We start from the raw sequence: 27,812 nt of genomic DNA, 5'->3' as shown, positions 1-27,812 counted from the left end.
CCATAATGTATTCCATAGGTCATTGTTGCGGAGATACGTGGCACCTATGGTTCCATCTGTTGATCCTCCTGCCCCGGTTTTGGTGGAGGGGGAGTTGGAGTATATTGTTGAGAAGATTTTGGATTCTCGTGTTTCAAGACGGAAACTCCAGTATCTGGTTAAGTGGAAGGGTTATGCTCAGGAAGATAATTCCTGGGTCTTTGCCTCTGATGTCCATGCTCCCGATCTTGTTCGTGCCTTTCATATGGCTCATCCTGGTCGTCCTGGGGGCTCTGGTGAGGGTTCGGTGACCCCTCCTCAAGGGGGGGGTACTGTTGTGAATTCTGTGGCAGAGCTCCCTCCTGTGGTCACAAGTGGTACTTCGGCTGATTCTCGCTATGAGCTTCCGTTGGTGGAGGAGAGTGGTACTGCGGCTTCTGAGTTTCCTTCCTCAGGTGATGTGGTGAAGTCGTTAGGTGCTGCTCTATTTAACTCCACCTAGTGCTTTGATCCTGGCCTCCAGTCAATGTTCTAGTATAGGACTTGCTTCCTCCTGGATCGTTCCTGTGGCCTGCTGCTCTGCATAGCTAAGTTCCGCTTTTGTTATTTTTGTTTGCTGTTTTTTTCTGTCCAGCTTGCTTGTTTGATTTTTTCTTGCTTGCTGGTAGCTCTGGGACGCAGAGGGTGTACCTCCGTGCCGTTAGTCAGTACAGAGGGTCTTTTTGCCCCCTTTGCGTGGTTATTTGTAGGGTTTTGTGTTGACCGCAAAGTTACCTTTCCTATCCTCGCTCTGTTCAGAAAGTCGGGCCTCACTTTGCTACATCTATTTCATCTCTACGTTTGTCTTTTCATCTTACAGGTCCTTCTCAAAAAATTAGCATATAGTGTTAAATTTCATTATTTACCATAATGTAATGATTACAATTAAACTTTCATATATTATAGATTCATTATCCACCAACTGAAATTTGTCAGGTCTTTTATTGTTTTAATACTGATGATTTTGGCATACAACTCCTGATAACCCAAAAAACCTGTCTCAATAAATTAGCATATCAAGAAAAGGTTCTCTAAACGACCTATTACCCTAATCTTCTGAATCAACTAATTAACTCTAAACACATGCAAAAGATACCTGAGGCTTTTATAAACTCCCTGCCTGGTTCATTACTCAAAACCCCCATCATGGGTAAGACTAGCGACCTGACAGATGTCAAGAAGGCCATCATTGACACCCTCAAGCAAGAGGGTAAGACCCAGAAAGAAATTTCTCAACAAATAGGCTGTTCCCAGAGTGCTGTATCAAGGCACTTCAATGGTAAGTCTGTTGGAAGGAAACAATGTGGCAGAAAACGCTGTACAACGAGAAGAGGAGACCGGACCCTGAGGAAGATTGTGGAGAAGGACCGATTCCAGACCTTGGGGAACCTGAGGAAGCAGTGGACTGAGTCTGGTGTGGAAACATCCAGAGCCACCGTGCACAGGCGTGTGCAGGAAATGGGCTACAGGTGCCGCATTCCCCAGGTAAAGCCACTTTTGAGCTACAGAGAAGCAGCACTGGACTTTTGCTAAGTGGTCCCAAGTACTTTTTTCTGATGAAAGCAAATTTTGCATGTCATTCGGAAATCAAGGTGCCAGAGTCTGGAGGAAGACTGGGGAGAAGGAAATGCCAAAATGCCTGAAGTCCAGTGTCAAGTACCCACAGTCAGTGATGGTGTGGGGTGCCATGTCAGCTGCTGGTGTTGGTCCACTGTGTTTCATCAAGGGCAGGGTCAATGCAGCTAGCTATCAGGAGATTTTGGAGCACTTCATGCTTCCATCGGCTGAAATGCTTTATGGAGATGAAGATTTCATTTTTCAGCACGACCTGGCACCTGCTCACAGTGCCAAAACCACTGGTAAATGGTTTACTGACCATGGTATTACTGTGCTCAATTGACCTGCCAACTCTCCTGACCTGAACCCCATAGAGAATCTGTGGGATATTGTGAAGAGAAAGTTGAGAGACGCAAGACCCAACACTCTGGATGAGCTTAAGGCCGCTATTGAAGCATCCTGGGCCTCCATAACATCTCAGCAGTGTCACAGGCTGATTGCCTCCATGCCACGCCGCATGGAAGCAGTCATTTCTGCCAAAGGATTCCCGACCAAGTATTGAGTGCATAACTGAACATTATTATTTGTTGGTTTTTTTGTTTGTTATTAAAAAACACTTTTATTTGATTGGATGGGTGAAATATGCTAATTTATTGAGACAGGTTTTTTGGGTTATCAGGAGTTGTATGCCAAAATCATCAGTATTAAAACAATAAAAGACCTGACAAATTTCAGTTGGTGGATAATGAATCTATAATATATGAAAGTTTAATTGTAATCATTACATTATGGTAAATAATGAAATTTAACACTATATACTAATTTTTTGAGAAGGACCTGTATCTCACAGTCATTATATGTGGGGGCTGCCTTTTCCTTTGGGGTATTTCTCTGAGGCAAGGTAGGCTTATTTTCTATCTTCAGGCTAGCTAGTTTCTCAGGCTGTGCAGAGTTGCATAGGGAGCGTTAGGCGCAATCCACGGCTGCCTCTAGTGTGGTTGGAGAGGATTAGGGATTGCGGTCAGCAGAGTTCCCACGTCTCAGAGCTCGTTCTATGTTTTTGGGTTATTGTATGTGCTCTGACTTCTATGTCCATTGTGGTACTGAATTACCTAATTGTAACAGGTGGGGTTATACAGGGCTCATCAAGAGGGCTAGCAGAGCCGCAGCAGATTTAGCAAAACTAGAGCAATCAGCCCAGTAAGTCACCCAGTGCTGAACTCAGGGTCTCAGTTCCTACTTTTTCTGGCGTCAGATCAGGGGGCATATACCATATTCCATTAATGCAGGAAAGCTCTGATTATACTAACATCTGTTCTCATGTGTAACTTGGGGATGGGAGTGTGAATGCAAATTAACCCTCTCCTGGAAGAAGAGAAAACTCTAGTGCCACCTCTGGAAGATAGCTACTCTTCAAGTCTACCTTGCATTAGGAATGGGGTCCTTATTCCAAATACACACGTGTTACATCCCTGTTGATTTGTTATTAATGACCTATCCTGAAGATAAATATAGGAGTACTGGACAATCAATTTATTCAATATGGAGCACACCACAATTTTATTTCAGCAGAAGTGTCATTATCATGTTTTAATGCAGGCATGGGGTATAATGCTGAATGGAATTCTAAAAGTCTTCATCATTTTTGAACATTCTGTCTGATCTCGTCTCAGGGTCTAGGTCAAATAAATGCAATCTTTTCTTGATGTGGATTTTAATCTGCCTTTATGATGTCAAAAGTCACATTTAGGGCTCTTGCAGATGACCGTTTGTTAGATTAGTGCTATCCGTGGTTTTGACATAGTACTTATACCCATGATGCATGATTGGCGTCAGACAACTGGATGACACTCGCCCATTCATGTCTATGGGTCCATGGAAAAAATCATAACACACTCGGTCCGATTTTCATGTACTGACAAAACGGAGAAGGTGGAGAATCTTTTTAAGTCTGTCTTCAGCTGTTCCCGGCGTTGCTCAGGTACCGAACCACCATCTTGTGACCACAGCTTCTGACTACCTGGAAGTCGAAGGTAACGGTCACAAGCTCTTAGTGTAAGTCTATGAGAGTCTGGTTCTGGCCGTCATACTTATGCTGAGTTGTGGCTTCCGGGTCGTCCAGCAAAGCCAGGGGCAGGGAATTTAGATTAGTTGTGCCACTCCAGCACTGCAATAATAGAAAAACCCCCCGAGTGGTGCTTCAATCAGATTTCAACGTAATGACCAACAAAACCCAGAAAAACTAAAAAAGTGTATGAAATTGACAGGCCCCACCACCACACTTCCAAAACAATAATATCAAATGTTTAATAGAATTTAGCTTCTTGATTGTTACATTCCATCTATTGCAGTTCTGCAACGTGGAACCAGCCGGTATCCATCTATACTAGGCGAAATGCACATGGTGTGCCCTCTGGTGGCCACATTCATACATGACAACTAAAACCGTAAGAGGCGTAATCCCTCCTCAGCAATTTGAACATTGGGTAAAATACACATTGAGATGAAACATCCTCTGCTAATAAGAAGAAAAAGAAACAAAAAAATACAAAGCAGTTTGGAGAAAATTTTTTTTTTTATTATGAGTATAAAAGTATTCTGGTAGTGAATAAAGCAATTGTCCATGTGGGTATATAGTTCAAGCACAAGATACATAGTGACCAGCAGAAACGAGAAGAAATGCAGTGTAAATGCAAACAAAACGGCTCTACATAGAGGAGGAAATTAAACAAATTGTTTTAAATACGGTCCTTCTGTTCAATGAAAATTCGGTTTCTGAGATGTTACGTTACTTCAAGAACCCTTCATCTCAATGTGTGATATTGTCTCCTTGCACATATTGTTGCATTGGCCTTCAAGTGTAAACTGGTAATGTCTCATAGGTAAAATATCCATCAGTCTTGGCCACACTTTATGTATATATTTTATTCATTTTTTTACACTTATTGACAAAATATTTTAGAAAAAATACAATCCAGGTAGGGTGGACTAAAGTTCCGCAACTATGAAAATATATTTGTAAAATAATGGTTCACATGAAAGCCCAATAGCAGGGTAGCGCTGAGCCCTCAATCAGAGTACTGGTAACTATCTCTACAAGTCTCCGTATTACCTGGAAAACCTACGGGATTGAAACGAAGATTTCTAAATACTGTAGCTGACCGTCCATGGAAATGTGTAATAAATTAGCTAAATTAATTTGTGGTCATTGTAGTAAATGTTAGAGAACGGTCAGACTGCTTCACCACAGATATTGTTCTAAAAAAACTAGACAGTAAAGAGGCTGTCTGGTTGAAAAAATGTCTTTAGTTGTGTTCCTAATTTAAATATATAGAACTTAGTAATATACGGTCATATCAGAAGGCTCCACAATCTTCAGCTATCAGCCGTGGTCCTGGTAGCTGAACGTCCAGCTTGGGTTTGGCATATAACCAGTGATATATAAGAAGGGAACGAGCTTATTGCTTCATTTTAATAGCGAAGTCAGCCCTCTTCTCCATCTGTGCCTCAGCATAAGAGTGTACACATCAATGAGGTGATGACACAGGGACATTCTCCGCTGCAGTGTTGGGGACCCACGGGCAGCCTGATAGCTGAAAATTCAGGCGTCTCAGGAAAGTAGATCAGAAAATTCTACATTTCTAGATCTGGAACACAAACTAAGACAGCAGAACAAGGCCTTTAATAACAGGAGACGGAATCGAGTTCTGAACGTCAAGAAATATTGAGGATGACGTGATTATTTTACTAAAGGTATGGATTGTAAATTGTGAGAAATATCAAAGCAATTTTAGATTTACGCTTTTCAGTCATTAGGGGTGAAGGGTCTATGCCACTCTGCAAAGACCTCAGGAGGCTGTCTCTAAGCTAGATCGTTATTACCAGACAGTGCAGAGATCCGATTTCAGGGTCTAAACATTAAGCTAGCCCAATATCGTGTGATCTTTTAAAGGGAACCTGTCACCCCCCAAAATGTTAAGTGAGCTAAGCCCACTGGCATCATGGGCTTATTTACAGCATTCTGTAATGCTGTAGATAAGCCACCGATGTATCCTAAAAGATGAGAAAAAGAGGTTAGATTATACTCACCCAGGGGCGGTCCCGGTCCGATTGGCGTCGCGGTCCGGTCCAGGGCCTCCCATCTTCATAGGATGACATCCTCTTCTTGTCTTCACGCTCCGGTTGAGGGCAGAGCAAAGTACTGCAGTGCGCAGGCGCTGGGCCTCTCTGACCTTTCCCGGCGACTGCACACTGCAGTACTTTGCTCTGCCCTCAACAGACAAAGTACGCCTGCGCCGGAGCCAAAGCGTGAACACAAGAAGAGGACATCATCGTAAGAAGATGAGAGGCCCGGACCGGACCGCGACGCCCATCGGACGAGAACAGACCGGGACCGCCCCTGGGTGAGTATAATCTAACCTCTTTTTCTCATCTTTCGGGATACATCGGGGGTTTATCTACAGCATTACAGAATGCTGTAGATAAACCCATGATGCCGGTGGGCTTAGCTCACCTTCCATTTTGGGGGTGACAGGTTCCCTTTAAAAACAAGTGAGCAATGGCCTCCTGGTAATTAGAAGAGATGGAATAAGTCGTCCAAATCTGCAGATTTCAGCCGACCATCTTATGTGTACGGGGAGCACCGGACAGATGATGGAATTTTAAATGGTCGATCTTTTTGTTTACAGGGAAGACAAGTGCTGCCAGACAGACCTTCCTAGTGGTTCTTCCTCCTCTCTCCACTGAAAAAAGTGCAGGGCAAGAGCTGTCAGATGGAAAACAATAGACTATGCCATGTTTTGGAGGCAATAATTACAGTTTACCTACACCATTATGAGAAAATATGTGAAATGCACACAATCGCTAGTAACAGTACAAGGAACTAGTAGTGTAGTAAGGTTACACATCTGATCCCATTGCCAGCAATGGACAACATTCAATAATTAAAGAACAGACTGACTTTAAGAAAGCCCATTGATTTTGGGAAAAAATAAAATAAAAGTGACACTAAAACTTTCTTCATAACAGTTCAAATGATTTTTCTTAGTAATACAGGGACACGGATTTTATTTTCATTTCAGCAGGAGATCAAAATCCAGTGAAATTGTCTCCTTAGTTGTGAGATGCCAGCTGTGAAGGGGCCGATTCTTTACAACATTTGATGGTAAGTGGAGCTTTGTGCACAGATTTTGCAGGACTCGGGGTGACTATTTTAAGCTTAGCTGACTAAGCTACATCATAAGCTCCCAATGTACAGTGCCTTGCGAAAGTATTCGGCTCCCTGGAACCTTTTCAAACTTTTCCCACATATCGTGCTTCAAACATAAAGATACCAAATGTAAATTTTTGGTGAAGAATCAACAAGTGGAACACAATTGTGAAGTTGAATGAAATTTATTGGTTATTTTAAATTTTTGTGGAAATTCAAAAACTGAAAAGTGGGGCGTGCAATATTATTCGGCCCCTTTACTTTCAGTGCAGCAAACTCACTCCAGAAGTTCATTGTGGATTTCTGAATAATCCAATGTTCTCCTAAATGTCTAATGATGATAAATATAATCCACCTGTGTGTAGTCAAGTCTCCGTATAAATGCACCTGCTCTGTGATAGTCTCAGGGTTCTGTTTGAAGCACAGAGAGCATCATGAAGACCAAGGAACACAACAGGCAGGTCCGTGATACTGTTGTGGAGAAGTTTAAGGCCACATTCACACGTTCCTTTTTGTCCCGCGGGTTTTCCCGCAGCGGATTTGATAAATCTGCAGGGCAAACCCGCTGCGGTTATCCCTGCAGATTTATCGCGGTTTGTCCTGCGGGTTCCACCCCTACTATTGATGCTGCATATGCAGCAATATGCAGCATCAATACTAGTGTTAAAAATAATAAAATCATGGTATACTCACCCTCTGACGTCCCGATCTCCTGGGTGCTGCAGGCGGCGGTCCGGTTCCAAAGATGCTGTGCGACCAGGACCTTCGGTGAAGTCACGGTCATGTGACCGCGACGTCACCGAAGGTCCTGGTCGCATAGCAAACCTGAGACCGGACGGCCGCGTGCAGCGCTGAGACTTCCGAGGGTGAGTATAACATGATTTTTTTATTTTAATTCTTTTTTTTTTTTACACAAATATGGTTCCTGAGGCCTGGAGGAGAGTCTCCTCTCCTCCACCCCGGGTACCACCCGCACATTATGCACTTACTTCCTGCATGGTGGGCACAGCCCCATGCGGGAAGTAAGCGGATCAATGCATTTCTATGGGTGCAGAATCGCTGCGATTCTGCACAAAGAAGTGACATGGTCCTTCTTTTTTTCCGCAGCAATTCTGCGCGTTTTTTTTCGGGTTTTTCCGCATCATGTGCACTGCGGTTTCTGTTTTCCATAGGGTAACATTGTACTGTACCCTGCATGGAAAACAGCTGCGGACCCGCAGCGGCAAAATCGCCGCGGTTCCGCAGTAAAAACCGCATAGTGTGAACATGGCCTAAAGCCGGATTTGGATACCAAGACCCGGCCGTCGCTCTAAACTTTCATCGCAAACAAGAAGAAGACTGATCAGAGATGCAGCCAAGAGGCCCATGATCACTCTGGATGAACTGCAGAGATCTACAGCTAAGGTGGGACAGTCTGTCCATAGGACAAAAATCAGTCATACACTGCACAAATCTGGCATTTATGGAAGAGTGGCAAGAAGAAAGCCATTTCTCAAAGATATCCATAAAAAGTGTTGTTTAAAGTTTGCAACAAGCCACCTGAGAGACACACCAAACGTGGAAGAATGGCCAAGTCAAAGTCCAGACCTCAATCCAATCGAGAATCTGTGGAAAGAGCTAGAAACTGCTGTTCGCAAAGATCTCCATCAAACTTCACTGAGCTCGAGCTGTTTGCCAAGGAAGAATGGGCAAGAATTTCAGTCTCTCGATGTCCAAAACTGATAGAGACATACCCCAAGCGACTTGCAGCTGTAATCACAGCAAAAGTTGGCGAAACAAAGTATTAAGTTAAAGGGGCCAAATAATATTGCACTCCCCAGTTTTCGGTTTTTGATGTTCCACAAAAATGTTAAATAACCAATAAATTTTGTTCAACTTCACAATTGTGTTCCACTTGTTGTTGATTCTTCACCAAAAATTTACATTTGGTGTCTTTATGTTTGAAGCATGATATGTGGGAAAAGGTTAAAAAGTTCCAGGGAGCCGAATACTTTCACAAGACACTGTAAGTCTATGAGAGCCAGAACGAAGCTCTCATAGCCCTGCATTTAAGAGGGACCTCTGGCTCGCCCCATTAAACACTGGAGCTGCCAGCAGGTCACAAACTGTAGGCAGGAGATGGACCGAAGTGGTAGTGAAAACATGAAAATGCTGGAAGGTGAGTATCAGACAAGGGACAGGGGACATGGAATTTAAGCACTACTCCAGCAGTGAAATAAAAACCGCTGGAGGGTTGCTTTAATGTTTTGCCAGCGTTATGTCTCATGCTGCTGCTTCTAGCCTTCTGCTGTTCCGGAATACACAGGAACCCATCTTTCATTGCTGCATATGTAACTACATTGAATATAAAGTGAGGCAGCAGCACCGATGGCTATTGTGTTCACATGCTGCCCTCTCACAGCCTCACTCCTCACAACGGTATCACCCAGTTATGGAGCAAATGGTAAATCTAGAATTTGATGCCTGGAGCAAACCTGACTCCAGTCTCCCATTTTATCAAATGACCAATGCTTTCCATACTATTTCATGAGGTTTTTTAGGAGCTGACAAGCCATTTTTAAACTAAAGACATAAACCAAAGTCAAAAACATATTCAAATGCTTGTATGGTATTATTAAAGATTTCTTAAGAGTGCTCACTATCTGCATTTAACTACATCAGAACCATAAGAGTAGTTTGAGGTATGTGCCCATGAATGGAAATATAAAGGATAGAAATTAGTTAACACATACAGCAAATTCAGGAAAAATAAAACTCTTTGAAATGGGAATGTCACATAAACAGATCTTCTGACATCGAGTTAAAATGTAGTGAGCTGGTTGTCCTAGAGCGCACCCTAGTCCTTTTATTGCAGGTACGCTATCCAGACCTAGGATGGAGCCCACCAACACCAAAATAAACATCTTGGTGAGATTTCATTTCATTCAGATGAAACTGCAACAGGTCCTGCAAAACAGCTTGGAGACCACTACTAACATGGAAAATAGACATAACCCGTGGTAAACATACAAACCTTTTAATATAACGCCTGAATCCAGAATGTTAATGGACTGATGAGATTACTGGAGTGAAAGGGAACATGTGCTGTCAGATTACACTATTAACCTGCCAAGATTAGGCTCATCTGCGGGTTTATTGTGTTACTGAAAGTGTGGTTCCCAGGAGTAAATGACATTTATTCCTGCCAGGAGACGCCAGTTTTCAGTTGTACAGGCTTTCTGGCACCGTTACAGTCATCATTCACAGCACTGAAAGTGACTGTTGTAAGCACGCCCTGGCACCTTGATTGACTGCTGACTCTACAGTGATTAATTGACAGCTGGATCTGCAGTGTAAGTGCCAGGGTGTGCTTACAGTTATTTATCTATGGGTACCGAGGAGTGACTGAAAGCCGGCGGCTACCAGGAGGAATAAAAACTTTCTCCCAGGTGCCGCACTTTCAATACGGCGGTCATGCACTTTACTAACACTATTCACCTGCAGATTAACCATATATCTGCAGAATAATAGCAGTATCGTACATGACAGGTTCCCTACATGATGAAGGATCAGAGGTAATTGGGAAAAATGTGATGGGTTGACAAACTTCTATATAATATTACTAGGGAAAAATGTACAGTTTTCTGTGGTAGACTCCAAAACCATACACATGAATGACGTCCCTATTAGCACTCCAAAAATAATATTCGTTTATAGCATCAGACTACGTGGGAGATGAAGAGTAGGTTAACTCGGGAGTGGTGGCAAACCCATTTCCCAATTTTCATACAAACATACATAGAATCTGATTGTCAGTCAGCCTTAGTAAAACAAGTATACAAATTGATGAAAACAATACATAAAGGACATTTTCATTAAATAATTCAAGATAGACAGAGCCTTTGAATACATAAATTATGATTATGTTAGTGCTGTTAAAGAGTCAGTATGACATTAGGGTCGCTGAGGAGATGCTTGATCTGATCATGGAACTTTTCTCTGTACTGGTTAAAATGCATAATACTCTCAGGTTCCTCTTTAAACCAGAACTTGTCAAATTCATACAGAAGATAGCCTAAAACCGAAATCAGAAAGAATGTCAGATACACTTTAAAAGAGGTGTGCTATAAGAAAATAAAATATTACAAAAATTCACCCGCACCTCCTGGAAGGTGCATGCTGCAATGATTGATCTATATGCAAACCAAGGAATATGGCAGCACCCTGTACATGCCACGACATATGCAATCTACATTACTGCCGTGTAGAATAAACTTATAAAATGAAGGCACTTAGGGCCGATTTTTCATGTGTTTTTTTTTTTCTTTACAGTTGCTTCTCTTTTTTTTTTTTATCTTTTGGTAGTCACCGAAGTTTAAGGTGTCTAAAGGGTACACACATTTCATGAATTTAGTACAAAAATTTTTTTTTCTGTCTATAACCATTTTTGGGACTTTTAGAACAAAAACTTGCATCTTTTTTCAAAATGTTGCAGAAATTGTTCAACATTTTTATGGTTTATAAAAAACACTCCAGTGGTGAGACGGTTCTGTAGTACATTTGCGTCAAATTTTGTGCAAACCCTAAATCATGACCACAGTGGGGAACTTAATATATACAAAGAAAAACAAGGCCAACATATACAAAATAGACTTAAAAAGACGCAAATGGAAACCATGATTTTGGTGCAGGAAAAGAAAGACCAAAAACTTGACCAACCAACCATAACAAGGTTTACCTTTCTCTGAAGAGACCCTAAACCTAATATTCCTGGGCCAAAAACCTACAAATTTAAAGGGAACCTGTCACCCCCAAAATCGACGGCATCAGGGGCTTATCTACAGCATTCTGTAATGCTGTAGATAAGCCCTCGATGTATCCTGAAAGAGGAGAAAAAGAGGTTATATTATACTCACCTGGGCGGGCGGGCGGTCCGATGGGCATCGCGGTCGAGTCCGGGGCCTCCCATCTTCTTACGATGACGTCCTCTTCTTGTCTTCACGCTGCGGCTCCAGCGCAGGCGTACTTTGTCTGCCCTGTTGAGGGCAGAGCAAAGTACTGCAGTGCGCAGGCGCTGGGCCTCTCTGACCTTTCCAGCGCCTGCGCACTGCAGTACTTTGCTCTGCCCTCAACAGCGCAGACAAAGTACGCCTGCACCGGAGCCGCGGCAGGAAGACAAGAATAGGACGTCATCACAAGATGGGAGGCCACGGACAGCAGCGGGACCGCCCCTGGGTGAGTATAATCTAACCTCTTTTTCTCATCTTTCAGGATACATCGGGGGCTTATGTACAGCATTACAGAATGCTGTAGATCAGGGGTCCCCAACTCCAGTCCTCAAGGCCCACCAACATGTCATGTTTTCAGGATTTCCTTAGTCTTGCCCAGGTAATAATTGCATCACCTGTGCAATGCAAAGGAAATCCTGAAAACATGACCTGTTGGTGGGCCTTGAGGACTGGAGTTGGGGACCCCTGCTGTAGATAAGCCCCTGATGCCGATGGGCTTAGCTCACCTTCGATTTTGGGGGTGACAGGTTCCCTTTAAAGGGGCAGATAAAATACAGCACTAATTAAAAATATCCTTAGACTGATGGAGGCAGAATAATTAAATAAAATTTTGTTTAACCCCTTCCTGACTAAGCCTGTTTTCCTTTCTGTACTTTCATGCACCCCCTACTAAGAAAACTTCCCAACTTCCTCTTTCCATATACATAGCCATACGAGGGCTTGTTATTCATAGGATGGGGTTGTAGTTCTTATAGACACCATTCACTTTACCTAAAGATGTTCTGTAAAATGGGAAAAAAAATCCAAGTAAAATGATATGGTGAAAATTTAACACCATCGTTTTTTGGGAGTTTTGTTTCTACATTGCTCATTGTAAAATGAACGTGGCAATTTGTAGCTCTGGTAACTCTCCAACCGCTTTAGAAAAACTCAAAACTTTTTACCCCACCCCCCCCCAAAAAAAAAATGGCATAACATTTGATCTGTATGAGAGCCTGCTTTTTTGCGGGGCTAGTTGTCTATTATATTATTACTATTTTGGGTTCCATTTGCCTTTTTGTGCACTTCTTATTCTGTTGTATCCTTGGACAGTTGAAAAACAAAATTCTGGCGTTTTGATTCTTTTTCTTTATGGCATTTAAATTATGGCTTGAATAATTTTGCATTTTGAAAGATGGAGCTACCAAATGTGCTTTTATATTTAGGAAAAAAGTGGCAATTTGAACTTAAGTTTTTTTCCACATTCTTTTAGGTGGATGACAGCCAAGGGTTCCCCTACACCCACCTACATCAAAACAATTGGGCTGTGTGCGTATGATGAGTTTTTAGTGAGTTTTTGATGCAGCAAAAACGCAACATCTTATAGTTCCAGAAAAGTGGATGGTATTTCTAGAAATGTCATGTCCGCTGTGCTTTTTTTTTTTCCACAAGCAGATGAAACTGATCTGCGGTGTGGCGTTTCAAATATGTAAAATATCAACTTCTCTTGTAGGTACGCTGAGTTTTAAGTACAGATTTTCCCCACAGAATTGCATTAGATATGAAAAGTCTGCAGACATTTAGGTGGTAAAACATCATCAATCGGTTCTAGCTTCCATCGGTGCTGTAAGAAGTCAGCAACTGCCACGTGGGGTGTGTGCACAGCTCGGAATCTGCTCTGTACACCCCCCAATAGCCAAAAGATGTTTACTTAGGTTATATACTCTAAAACACACCCATCTATTTTAAGTGCCTTTTCAGAAAAAGCCGTCATATATGTACATAAGGAGCAGAACTATTTCTGGCTACAGGAACAAAGAGGAGGGAGCAGCACTGTAAACATGTAATTCACGTATGGGTGCAAAGCATCCAAGGGTCCAATATATATGTATACTTAGATTTTAGCGAAAATCTGCCCAAAAGTGAACGTTCTCAGGAGGATCGGGGGTATTTCCAGGAGAAGCAGGGTGAGCTAAACATTCGAGGCGATATATAGGGAGAGATGCAGAGGAGTAAACTTCTTGTTTAAATTTCTTGCTGTTTTATTTATGTCCTTTTAAACCTTATAAGTCATCGGACATGAGCCCCATATGAAAAGCCCTTACCTATTGCTCTATATTATTCTGCTAAATTAGCATCATTTGGGGTTAGCGATTAATAGGACCTGACAGGGACAGCCGTCGCTGAACGCCATCTGCATGATTAATAGGGCGCCACCCTCCGCGGGTAGGTAGGGCGCTACGGCCATCTAGGGAAAGATACAGGTTATATTTTTGGGCATAATTTGGTAATTTCTGTGGTAATAAGCTTTTATTTTATATATTTGTCTAAGATATATCTGAGCATCTAGTCATTGTTAGTTTGGTATAGATTATTTTTTTCTTTTATAGTACTTACAATAAAGATTACGTTTTAGATGGTTATTTTTTTGTAAGCTGAACTAAGAAATCTCCAGAAATGTTGGAAACCACCAGGAGCATAAAGATTGCAGTTGGAAGGGGTGGGATGGCGACCGGGCCTAGTAGGGGCTGGGAGACCCAGCAGAACCAGCAGGTTCCCTTGAGTGAGGAAGAAGCGCAGCTACTCCTGTAGTTACCAGAGAAGCAGGCAGTGTGCCTCGCTCCAGCACCGCAGCCTCTGTGCTCGGAGACCATCGATACCTTGGTTTCTGAGAGTCTCTAAGATAATCAATTCACAGCGCAGGGCATGTTTCCCCCCACACTGGCCGCCTTCTTTCCAATGTTTAGGGCTGCACTGGCAGCAACACAGATGGCCAAACTGACCAATCACTGACCTCCGGCAGCTTCAGTCCCTGCTGCTCGGGGGCAGATGCTTCTTTGTTCAGCCTATCAGCGTTTAGCAGCCAGGAAGCTCAGTGCTGATTGGCTGCCGACATCTCTCTCACACAAGTGTCTCTGCTCCAAGCTGAGGTGGGGTACATTGTGTGCAGCACAGGATGGAGGGAGGAAGTGTGTGTATATTAGGCTGACAACTGCACGGTTGCTACACTTTGGTGGGTACTGTGACAATTATAGGTAGGAGGCTGCTTGTAACCACTATGGGGGAATTATATTGGCTGCTGTGACTTTGGGAAAGGAAACTGCACCTAGTGACTAAGGATATTGTGGATAGGGGGGCTTCTGGGCCCAACTGTGGGTAACTGTGTATAATAGTGTGTGTATGTAAAATGTGTGTGTATGCATAAAATTATATGTTTGTAGAAAATCATTTGTGTGTACATATCATACTTTGATATGTACATACGGTATGTAAAAGCCTTCCTGTGTATGTGTTAAAAAAAGTTCTACTGTACAGTAAAAGTGGACTTCAGTGTGTAAAAGTGTGCCACATGTGTAATGCAGAGCACTGAGCACAGAATGAAGAGCTAATGAGCGGGGGTAGGGGTGCCACAGAATGATGAGTGGGGAAGGGGTAGAGGGGGAAGCAAACCGTGCCGTGGACTGATGCTATCATCGGTGAGGGGAGAGGTGGGCAATGGGAGATCTATTCCAAAATTTGCTCTGCTGCCCATAGTAATCTACTTATTACTGGCACCTAAGCATTGAGTGACAAAGGGGAGTGGTTGCTGTGCACATGTACATTTTTTATAGGAGAAATGGACATTGTGTACTCGGGACTCACCTTATTCATATGCATTTATGAAATGGAAATAATGTGCATATAACTGTATATTTCGTATAACTGATATCTCAACTGGTAGTGGAATTGTGGGTATAAATGCCATTGACACTGAACTGCTTGTGCTGGATAATGGCTCCACATAAGACCTGAAATGTAACACGTCTGGACAAATAAATCAACCTTTACCTGATGTATGGTCTGCTTTAAATTCTCTTTAGACAATTTGGACAAAATGGTCATTACATGACTTGTATATGGAATTTTCAAAAGTTTCCGGTATTCAGGCTCCTTCTATAATTGTCAATCCCCTGTCAGCTCAGCTCCAAAATGGACAGAGATTCGCTGCTACGATGTCCCACTTACATGGAAGATCCTGAACCTTTAACTCACTGTACCACAATCTTAGATGCAGCACCAGCATAGCGGACTTTATACAGCTCTACGAAAACGCCTAAAAAATGCTTACAAAATGCTTAAAAAGACGTCCAAGCTTTTTGTGGAGTGTTTATTCACTTCTATTGTAAAGTATGAAACAGCATCATAGCAGAAAAAGCCAGAAAAATCAGTCCATTCTTTTAAACGCTTAGTGTTTTTTAAAAAGTGAAGCTAATATTAAATGATCAAAAGCTCGAATAAGAAGTTGTTTTCTAATAAAATTATTAAGAAGAGTTTTTCAAGTGTTTGGGGTTTTTTTCAGACTGAACCTGCACTGAAAATACTTGAAAAAAAAATTGTGCGAACATGCTCCTACAAGAACTATAACTTGTTTCCCATGAACAAAGCCATATAAAGGCTTGTGAGACTAGTTGCCATTTTGAATGACACCACATTCATGTTAATGGTAAAAAAAATAAAAATGACTTTATCATGCTTCAAGCATAAAGATACCAAATGTAAATTTTTGGTGAAGAATCAACAACAAGTGGAACACAATTGTGAAGTTAAACGAAATTTATTGGTTATTTTAAATTTTTGTGGAAATTCAAAAACTGAAAAGTGGGGCGTGCGGGGCATGGCCTAGCACCTGATGTGAGCGCTCGGCTTCTGGAGCTCCTCCGCTGTGAACCTGCATTTATCCTGAAGATAAGATCTCACTGGGAGCTGATAACGTGTTGTGCGGCTGAGGGAGGTCACCACAGGTCGGCCCTGACGTGTGAAGCTGTGCAGAGCTGTGGATATGGTCCAGAAAAGGCAGCAGGACGCCAAGGCAGGAGCAGTGACCCGGACCCAAGATGGCGCCGATAGCGTGGAGGCAGCTGAGAGAGCGGACGCTGCAAATGCCTCTTATGCAATGAGGCTAGGGGTGGCTGCTAAGCTTGAAAAGTATGCCTGGGTGGACAGAGCAGGGAAGGAGACAGCTGAAGAGGAGGAGGAACAGGCTGGAGAGAAAATGAAAGTGCAAGGAGAAGGCTCAGAGGATGACACGGTACGGGGAGGCCAGAGGGGGAGGAAGGAAGGCGGGAAAATGATGGTGTGGAGCAAGAGACTGTGGAGGAGCTTATAATAGGGGAACCCACTTTGCAAGACATTTATTATCTGATCAGATCATGCAAAACTGCAATAACAACTCTGGGATGGGACTATAGCAGAAGTTAATACAATAAAGAAAGACATGACCAAAATGGATAAGAGAGTGGGAGAGGTGGAGGAGAGAGTAAGTGTGCTGGAGGATCAACTCTCTAAAATGCAGAGGTCCCATACTCAGTGTCTGCAAAAATGTGCTGCTTTGATTAATAAGAATGATGATCTGGAGAATCGCTCACGGAGGAATAATGTGAGACTAGTGGGTATCCCTAAGAAGACTGAAGGAAATGACCCTATAAAATTTATTGAAAAATGGCTCCAGGACAAGATTGGCGCTGATAACCTGTCTAAGTTATTTGCGGTGGAAAGGGCTCACCGCGTTCCTATGAAACCTCTTCCGCCGGAGTCCCCCCCTCTTACTATCCTTGCTAGGATCCTGAACTATAGCGATAGAGATGCCATATTGAGAAGTGCTCGTACAGCTGAGGACATTAACGGCCAAAAGATCTCCATTTACCCAGATTAAAAGCAGAGGATGAGTTATGGAGCGGTTAAAAGGAGATTGAGAAACTTTGATTTATTCTACTCTCTACCGGTGAAATTAAGGGTTGTAGCCCTGGGGCGGTTCACTTTTTTCCAACACCAGAAGAAGCCACTAAGTGGCTGGACTTAAATAAGCAGAAGCTCACAGCTAACAAAGGAGGTGAGAAGTGAAAGGAAGATTCTGGAGATGAAGATGATGCTGCCTTATTGTTACCTCTGGACTTTGGTTTAATAGTTGTTGCGGTTCTCAGGGGACTTATTGTAATAATGTTGTTCTATATGCGGAGGGGTTGGGGAGGTGTTCTAGTTACAGCGGTTTACAGGTACTGAGGGAAGGGTAGCTAGACGCTGGACTACCTACTCTCTGGTAAGAGGTGAAAAACAACGGATTAGTTATGGGTTACTGTGTTAATGTTTATTGGGGAGGGAGGGGGGTCTGGGGTCTATTGCTGGAAATTGGGACTTATAACTTACTGGGAGCAGCATCCTATTTCAAGGGGTCAGGAATTTGTATTTGTGAAGCTTTATGATAGGAGACACAATTTAAATTGTTAGTTGGAATATAAGAGGACTGCCGGAGGGTGCTCGGAGGACGGCAATTATGGAATATGTGAGAAAACGGGGCTCGGATGTCATTGTACTGTATGTATGTACTGTATGTCGCATGGTGCATGGTGCATGTTGCATGTCGCATGGTGCATGTTGCATGTCGCATGGTGCATGTTGTATGTCGCATGGTGCATGTTGTATGTTGTATGTCGCATGGTGCATGTCACATGGTGCATGTCGCATGGTGCATGTCGCATGGTGCATGTCGTATGGTGCATGTCGTATGTCACATGGTGCATGTCGTATGTAGCATGGTGCATGTCGCATGGTGCATGTCGTATGTCGCATGGTGCATGTTGTATGTCACATGGTGCATGTCGTATGTCGCATGGTGCATGTCGCATGGTGCGTGTTGTATGTCGCATGGTGCATGTCGTATGTCACATGGTGCATGTCGCATGGTGCATGTCGCATGGTGCATGTGGCATGGTGCATGTGGCATGGTGCATGTTGTATGTCGCATGGTGCATGTTGTATGTCGCATGGTGCATGTTGTATGTCGCATGGTGCATGTTGTATGTCGCATGGTGCATGTTGTATGTCGCATGGTGCATGTTGTATGTCGCATGGTGCATGTCGAATGGTGCATGTTGTATGTTGCATGTTGTATGTCACATGTTACATTTTGCATGTTGTATGTCGCATGTATCATGTATGTCGCATGTCACATGTTTTAGGCCACATGTTGTACGTTGCATGGTGCATGTCACATGTTGTATGTTACATGTTGCATGTTTGTCGCATGTTGTATATCGTATGTCACATGTCGTATGTCGCATGTTGTATGTCGCATGGTGCATGCTGTATGTCACATGTTGTATGTCGAATGTCACATGTATGTCGCATGGTGCATGTTGTATGCACTGTATGTGTGCAATGTATGTTGTATGTATGTACTGTATATTTGTTTTTTGTTTTTTTTACATTCAACACATTAGCCGGATGGAACTTGTAGTCCCATCGGACGATGCCTGCACACAGAGACATACACACCAATGACCTCCCCGCCCCGCCCGCACATCCCAGCGCCGTCAGCAGATCCCAGCGCCGCCCGCAGACCCACCGCGCAGACCCCAGCACCAGCCGCACAGCCAGCAGACCGCTCCGCCCCGCCCGCAGATCCCAGCACAGCCCACAGCCCAGTCACTCTTGATGAGTGACCGCTGTCGGTGGAGCCTGGGTCACTCCTACTGATGACGTCAGGTCAATTTCCAGAGTCTGGAAATTGATGTGACATTGGCGGAAATTAGCAGCGGCTGCAGCCTGGGGGTTACGTGACCCGGACTCAGCCGCCGGCATAGTGCCCCTCACAGGCTAAAACGCCAACATAAAGTATTTACAAAATTCATTAGGGGCCCTAGGGGGATACATTGGGGGGTTAATTGAAAGTAGTGGACAACCCCTTTAATGAAGATAGCGCTGATAAGCGGGTAGTTTGGGACGCAATAAAAGCTTTTCTGAGGGGCCTTCTATTTAGGGAGATTTGTAGATGTAAATCCTAGACTAGGATGGATGATAGGGGAGATCATTGAGAAATTAGAAAGAGCAGAAAGGGACATGTTGTCGGACCCTTCTGAGGTAACTCAATGTAGACTAAGGGAAGCCCAGGAAGCGATTAATAAGTTGTATATGAAAAAAGCAGAGAGAAGAAGAGCTTTTCAGAAATTACAGTTTTTTGAAGAAGGAGAAAGAGTGGGTCACTTGCTCTCGGTGGTAATGGCGACACTGAAAGAATCATCATACGTGTACAAATTAAGAACAGATGGAGGTACTGTGCTGACAGATGTAATAGATATCCTGGGTGAGTTTAGAAGTTTTTATGAGCAACTGTATTCATCTGTGTTGAGGGCTACATTGGGGGACATTGTAAACTTCCTGGGTGAGGCGAAACTTCCCAGGATAGGGGACTATCATAGGAGGAGGTTGGATGAACCTATAACGAAGGAGGAGATTAAACTTGCCATCATGTCAATGACTAATAACAAGGCCCCTGGAGCTGATGGACTCCCGGTTGAGATATATGAGAATTTATTGGATATTTCAGTGGCTAAATTAAAGATAGTCTTTGATGAGGCTCTACAGGAGGGAGAGCTGCCGGCGTCCATGAGAGAGGCGATAGTAGTGGTCATTTTAAAGGAAGGTAAAGACCCGGGATTGGCGGAGTCATATAGGCCAATTTCGTTGCTGACGGCGGATGTTAGGATTTTGGCTAAGGTAGTGGCTAACCGGTTGGCAAGTGTGGTCCACAATCTGGACCATCCTGATCAATCTAGTTTTATGTCAAATAAGTCAACAGCGATTAATTTATGAAGATTGTTCCTGAACTTGCAGCTGCCGTCGGACAACGAGGGTAATAGAGTTGTATTCTCACTGGATGCGCGTAAAGCGTTTCATAGTGTTGAATGGTGCTATCTTTGGGAGGTTCTGAGATCTTTTGGTTTCGGGCCGACTTTTATCTCATGGGTGAGGTTATTATATTCTTCTCCGACTGCTAGGGTGAGAGTAAATGGTGAGCTGTCTGGAAGTTTTGGTTTATATAGGGGGAGTAGGCAGGGGTGTCCGCTGTCTCCGCTGCTTTTTGTGTTGGCAGTGGAACCCCTAGCACTGACATTTAGGAATTTGGTTTCGGTTAGGGGGTTCCGGTATGGCATGATAGAGCAGAAAATAGCCCTATATGCAGATGACATGCTACTATTTTTAGAAAATTCTGGAGAGGCCTTGGAGGGTGTGATGCATATTCTTAGGACATTTGGTGATATATCGGGTCTTGAAATTAGTTGGGATAAGTCAAATATCTTGATAGAGGATAAAGGGGGCAATGACATCCCAATATCAGGGGAAGGTAGTAAGCTGACAATGGTTTCTCAAGTTCAGATATCTGGGTGTTCAAGTGTCTTTTCCTCTCTCGAGCTACGCCGATCTGAATCTGTCCCCATTGCTGGACAGGTTTAGGAAGAAAATAGAGGCGTGGTGCAAACTATACCTTTCAGTGGTGGGAAGGATAAACTTAATTAAAATAATTGTTATGCCCCAATTATTGTATGTATTGCATAATTCCCCCGTTTGGTTGCCCCGAAAGTGGTTTCACACCATTATTTCTATATTTCGAGACCTTGTTTGGGGGAGGAAACAGCCAAGAATTAGGCTGGAATTGCTTCAGAGGCTTAAAGATGGGGGGGGGGAGACTGGTCCTTCCAATCCCTGATCTATTTTTTGGCGGCGCAGGGTCAGCAGATGAGAAGTTGGAGAGAGGTGAATGGACTGGGCTCGGTTCAACGGATTTTGGTCTGGTTAGTGGGAAGGGACCCATTGGTTCAGGGATTGGAGGCAGGGGGATTTTGGAAGTTTGGAGCAGCTTATCCTACCTTGACATTGATTCAAAAGGTATGGGAGACAATTAAAAAGACAAGGGGAGTGGGACTTATAACAAATCTCTCCCCAATATGGCACAATGAAATATTACCTGAATTTATTGAGATGGGGGAATTCAAAAATTGTAAAGCATTGGATATTCAATATATGGCTCAGATTCAGGACGCACAAGGACAGTTATCCTTTGAGACACTGCAGGAGAGTTACGTGTTGCAGGAGACCTGTAGGTTTCAATATGGACAGTTGAGACATGCCTATATTGCGCAGAGCAAAACAGTTGATATGGGAATTTATAGAGATATTCTGGTGGACTATGTCTGTGCGACGGGAGGAACGAAAAGGGTAGTCTCGGATATTTATAGGGATTTGTTATATACCTTTCTTAATAGATTCCCTATTAAAGCAAAAGAGAAATAGGAGGAAGAGCTGGGAAGGATAGAGGAGGATAAATGGGAGGATATCATGGAGTATATTCCTCAATTATCATTAAGTGAGCCGGGTAGACTTTCGCAATTATATGTACTTCAGAGTATATAGAACTCCAGATAGACTATATGTGGCAGGGCTGAGACAGACTTCTGAGTGTCCTAGGTGCCAGTCCGAGGGGGCAGGGATTATACACATGTTATGGCAATGTACGAGATTGAATTCATACTGGTTGGATGTGGGAGAAGCAATTGGAAAATCATATGGCTGTGCAATTGAAAGAGATCCTGTGATATATGTTTTGGGATATGTGGAAGAGATCCGAGTTCCAAATCATCATAAAGTGGCCATAGCTAGATTATTGTATGTTGCGTGTAAGTTAATTGCCAGGCACTGGTTGAGTAAGGTACCGCCGACTCTGCAGGAATGTTATAGACAGTCTGGTATGATTATTAACATGGAAAAGGGTATTTATGAAAAAAGGAAAAGTGTGAAAACCTTTGAAACACTTTGGAAACCGTGGATGGAGAGGAACTGATTCCAAGGAATGCGGCTTTATTATGTAAGCAATGTATGATATTGTCCTATTCTTGTTTATAGAGGCTTTAACCCCTTCCCGACCCATGACGCCACGTAGGCGTCATGAAAGTCGGTGCCAATCCGACCCATGACGCCTATGTGGCGTCATGGAAAGATCGCGTCCCTGCAGCTCCGGTGAAAGGGTTAACTCCCATTTCACCCGATCTGCAGGGACAGGGGGAGTGGTAGTTTAGCCCGGGGGGGTGGCTTCACCCCCTCGTGGCTACGATCGCTCTGATTGGCTGTTGAAAGTGAAACTGTCAATCAGAGCGACTTGTAATATTTCACCTATTATAACGGGTGAAATATTACAATCCAGCCATGGCCGATGCTGAAATATCATCGGCCATGGCTGGAAATACTAATGTGCCCCCACCCCACCGATCGCCCCCCCAGCCCCCCGATCTGGCCGGTACACTGCTCCGACTCCCCTCCGTCCAGTGCTCCGCTCCCCCCCGTGCTCTTGTCCGCTCCCCCCGTGCTCCAATCACCCCCCCTGCACTCCGATCCACCCCCCCGTGCTTTGTTCCACGCCCCCGTGCTCCGTTCCACGCCTGCCGCGATCCGATTCCCACCCCCCATGCTCCGATCCCCCCCCCCGTGCTCCCCCCCCCCACCCCATCATACTTACCGATCCTGCCGGGCTCCGTCCGTCTTCTCCCTGGGCGCCGCGATCTTCCAAAATGGCGGGCGCATGCGCAGTGCGCCCGCCGAATCTGCCGACCGGCAGATTCGTTCCAAAGTGCATTTTGATCACTGAGATATAATCTATCTCAGTGATCAAAATAAAAAAAATAATAAATTACCCCCCCCCCCTTTGTCACCCCAAGAGGTAGGGACAATAAAAAAATAAAGAAATTTTTTTTTTCCCACTAATGTTAGAATAGTGTTAGGGTTAGGGGTAGGGTTAGGGTTAGGGGTAGGGCTAGGGTTAGGGTTTCGGTATGTGCACACGTATTCTGGTCCTCTGCAGATTTTTCCGCTGCGGATTTGATAAATCCGCAGTGCTAAACCGCTGCGGATTTATGGCGGATTTACTGCGTTTTTTTCTGCGCATTTCACTGCGGTTTTACAATTGTGATTTTCTATTGGAGCAGTTGTAAAACCGCTGCGGAATCCGCACAAAGAAGTGACATGCTGCGGAATGTAAACCGCTGCGTTTCCGTGCAGTTTTTCCGCAGCATGTGTACAGCGATTTTTGGTTCCCATAGGTTTACATTGAACTGTAAACTCATGGGAAACTGCTGCGGATCCGCAGCGTTTTCCGCAGCGTGTGCACATACCTTTAGAATTAGGCTATGTGCACACGGTGCGGATTTGGCTGCGGAATCGCAGCAGTGTTCCATCAGGTTTACAGTACCATGTAAACATATGAAAAACCAAATCCGCTGTGCCCATGGTGCGGAAAATACCGCGCGGAAACGCTGCGTTGTATTTTCCGCAGCATGTCAATTCTTTGTGCGGTTTCCGCAGCGTTTTACACCTGTTCCTCAATAGGAATCCGCAGGTGAAATCCGCACAAAAAACACTGGAAATCCGCGGAAAATCCGCAGGTAAAACGCAGTGCCTTTTACCCGCGGATTTTTCAAAAATGATGCTGAAAAATCTCACACGAATCTGCAACGTGGGCACATGGCCTTAGGGTTAGGGTTGGAATTAGGGTTGTGGTTAGGGTTGTGATTAGGGTTATGGCTACAGTTGGTATTAGGGATAGGGGTGTGTTGGGGTTAGTGTTGGAGTTAGAATTGAGGGGTTACCACTGTTTAGGCACATCAGGGGTCTCCAAACGCAACAAGGCGCCACCATTGATTCCAGCCAATCTCGTATTCAAAAAGTCAAATGGTGCTCCCTCAATTCCGAGCCCTGACGTGTGCCCAAACAGTGGTTTACCCCCACATATGGGGTACCAGCATACTCAGGATAAACTGCGCAACAATTACTGGGGTCCAGTTTCTCCTGCTACCCTTGTGAAAATAAAGAAATGCTTGCTAAAACATCATTTTTGAGGAAAGAAAAATGATTTTTTATTTTCACGGCTCTGCGTTGTAAACGTCTGTGAAGCACTTGGGGGTTCAAAGTGCTCACCACATATCTAGATAAGTTCCTTGGGGGATCTAGTTTCTAAAATGGGGTCACTTGTGGGGGGTTTCTACTGTTTAGGCACACCAGGGGCTCTGCAAACGCAATGTGACGCCCGCAGACCATTCCATCAAAGTCTGCATTTCAAAAGTCACTACTTCCCTTCTGAGCCCCGACGTGTGCCCAAACAGTGGTTTACCCCCACACATGGGGTATCAGCATACTCAGGAGAAACTGGACAACAACTTTTGGGATCCAATTTCTCCTGTAACCCTTGGGAAAATAAAAAATTCTGGGCTAAATAATTATTTTTGAGGAAAGAAAACGTATTTATTATTTTCACGGCTCTGCATTATAAACTTCTATGAAGCACTTGGGGGTTCAAAGTGCTCACCACACATCTAGATAAGTTCCTTTCGGGGTCTAGTTTCCAAAATGGGGTCACTTGTGGGGGGTTTCTACTGTTAAGCCACATCAGGGGCTCTGCAAACGCAACGTGACGCCCACAGAGCATTCCATCAAAGTCTGCATTTCAAAACGTCACTACTTCACTTCCGAGCCCCGGCATGTGCCCAAACAGTGGTTTACCCCCACATATGGGGTATCAGCGTACTCAGGAGAAACTGGACAACAACTTTTGGGGTCAAATTTCTCCTGTTACCCTTTGGAAAATAAAAAATTGCAGGCTAAAAGATCATTTTTGAGAAAATAATTTTTATTTTTATTTTCATGGCTCTGCGTTATAAACTTCTGTGAAGCACTTGGGGGTTCAAAGTCCTCACCACACATCTAGATTAGTTCCTTTGGGGGTCTAGTTTCCAAAATGGGGTCATTTCTGGGGGATCTCCAATGTTTAGGCACACAGGGGCTCTCCAAACGTGACATGGTGTCCGCTAATGATTGGAGCTAATTTTCCATTTAAAAAGCCAAATGGCGTGCCATCCCTTCCGAGCCCTGCCGTGCGCCCAAACAGTGGTTTACCCCCACACATGGGGTATCAGCGTACTCAGGACAAACTGGACAACAATATTTGGGGTCCAATTTCTCCTATTATCCTTGGCAAAATAGGAAATTCCAGGCTAAAAAATCATTTTTGAGGAAAGAAAAATTATTTTTTATTTTAATGGCTCTGCGTTATAAACTTCTGTGAAGCACCTGGGGGTTTAAAGTGCTCAATATGCATCTAAATAAGTTCCTTGGGTGGTCTAGTTTCCAAAATGGGGTCACTTGTGGGGGAGCGCCAATGTTTAGGCACACAGGAGCTCCCCAAACGCGACATGGTGTCCGCTAACGATGGAAATAATTTTTCATTCAAAAAGTCAAATGGCGCTCCTTCCCTTCCGAGCCTTACCATGTGCCCAAACAGTGGTTTACCCCCACATGTGAGGTATTGGTGTACTCAGGAGAAATTGTCCAACACATTTAGGATCCATTTTATCCTGTTGCCCATGTGAAAATGAAAAAATTGAGGCTAAAAGAATTTTTTTGTGAAAAAAAAGTACTTTTTCATTTTTACGGATCAATTTGTGAAGCACCTGGGGGTTCAAAGTGCTCACTATGCATCTAGATAAGTTCCTTGGGTGGTCTAGTTTCCAAAATGGGGTCACTTGTGGGGGAGCTCCAATTTTTAGGCACACGGGGGCTCTCCAAACGTGACATGGTGTCCGCTAAAGAGTGGAGCCAATTTTTCATTCAAAAAGTCAAATGGCGCTCCTTCCCTTCCAAGCCCTGCCGTGCGCCCAAACAGTGGTTTACCCCCACATATGAGGTATCAGCGTACTCAGGACAAATTGGACAACAACTTTCGTGGTTCAGTTTCTCCTTTTACCATTGGGAAAATAAAAAAATTGTTGCTAAAAGATAATTTTTGTGACTAAAAAGTTAAATGTTCATTTTTTCCTTCCATGTTGCTTCTGCTGCTGTGAAGCACCTGAAGGGTTAATAAACTCCTTGAATGTGGTTTTGAGTACCTTGAGGGGTGCAGTTTTTAGAATGGTGTCACTTTTGGGTATTTTCAGCCATATAGACCCCTCAAACTGACTTCAAATGTGAGGTGGTCCCTAAAAAAAATGGTTTTGTAAATTTCGTTGTAAAAATGACAAATCGCTGGTCAAATTTTAACCCTTATAACTTCCTAACAAAAAAAAATGTTGTTTCCAAAATTGTGCTGATGTAAAGTAAACATGTGGGAAATGTTATTTATTAACTATTTTGTGTCACATATCTCTCTGGTTTAACAGAATAAAAATTCAAAATGTGAAAATTGCGAAATTTTCAAAATTTTCGCCAAATTTCCGTTTTTATCACAAATAAACGCAGAATTTATTGACCTAAATTTACCACTAACATGAAGCCCAATATGTCACGAAAAAACAATCTCAGAACCGCTAGGATCCGTTGAAGCGTTCCTGAGTTATTACCTCATAAAGGGACACTGGTCAGAATTGCAAAAAACGGCAAGTCTTTAAGGTCAAAATAGGCTGGGTCATGAAGGGGTTAAGGGAGGGGGGAGGTAAGGGGGGAACTGGGGGATTGTTTCAAAAACTTTTTGTAAACATGTTTATTCTCCTTTTTTGACACAATTGTGTCTGTTTGTCAACTTGACTACTGTTAATAAAAAATTATCTGATTTAAAAAAAAAGAAAATTGGGGCGTGCAATATTATTCGGCCCCTTTGCTTTCAGTGCAGCAAACTCTCCCCAGAAGTTCATTGTGGATCTCTGAATGATCCAATGTTGTCCTAAATGCCTAATGATAGTAAATATAATCCACCTGTGTGTAATCAAGTCTCCATATAAATGCACCTGCTCTGTGATGGTCTCAGGGTTCTGTATGAAGCACAGAGAGTATCATGAAGACCAAGGAACACAACAGGCAGGTCCGTGATACTGTTGTGGAGAAGTTTAAAGCCAGGTTTGGATACAAAATGATTTCCAAAACGTTAAACATCCCAATGAGCACTGTGCAAGCATTCATTTTGAAATGGAAGGAGTATCATATCACTGCAAATCTACCAAGACCCGGCCGTCCCTCTAAACTTTCATCTCAAACAAGGAAATGACTGATGAGAGATGCAGCCAAGAGGCCCATGATCACTCTGGATGAACTGCAGAGATCTACAGCTGAGGTGGGACAGTCTGTCCATAGGACAATCAGTCATACACTGCACAAATCTGGCATTTATGGAAGAGTGGCAAGAAGAAAGCCATTTCTCAAAGATATCCATAAAAAGTGCTGTTTAAAGTTTGCAACAAGCCACATCGGAGACACACCAAACATGTGGAAGA

At 43.6% G+C, this 27,812-nt stretch overlaps 1 protein-coding gene across 1 annotated transcript in view; it reads right to left on the bottom strand.

The window, feature by feature from the left end:
- Positions 1–7,694: 7,694 nt before the first annotated feature.
- ELMOD2 (ELMO domain containing 2) overlaps positions 7,695–27,812 on the bottom strand; it is a 58,258-nt gene continuing 38,140 nt past the window's right edge. The window contains exon 9 of the mRNA XM_069743980.1: positions 7,695–10,838. Coding sequence (XP_069600081.1) covers positions 10,699–10,838 — 140 coding nt within the window. The 3' untranslated portion in view covers positions 7,695–10,698. The remainder of the gene's footprint in view (positions 10,839–27,812) is intronic.

Source organism: Ranitomeya imitator, chromosome 1 (genome assembly GCF_032444005.1).
Source record: "Ranitomeya imitator isolate aRanImi1 chromosome 1, aRanImi1.pri, whole genome shotgun sequence".
Taxonomy (NCBI): Eukaryota; Metazoa; Chordata; class Amphibia; order Anura; family Dendrobatidae; genus Ranitomeya; species Ranitomeya imitator.
This window is presented reverse-complemented; position numbering and strand designations above follow the sequence as displayed.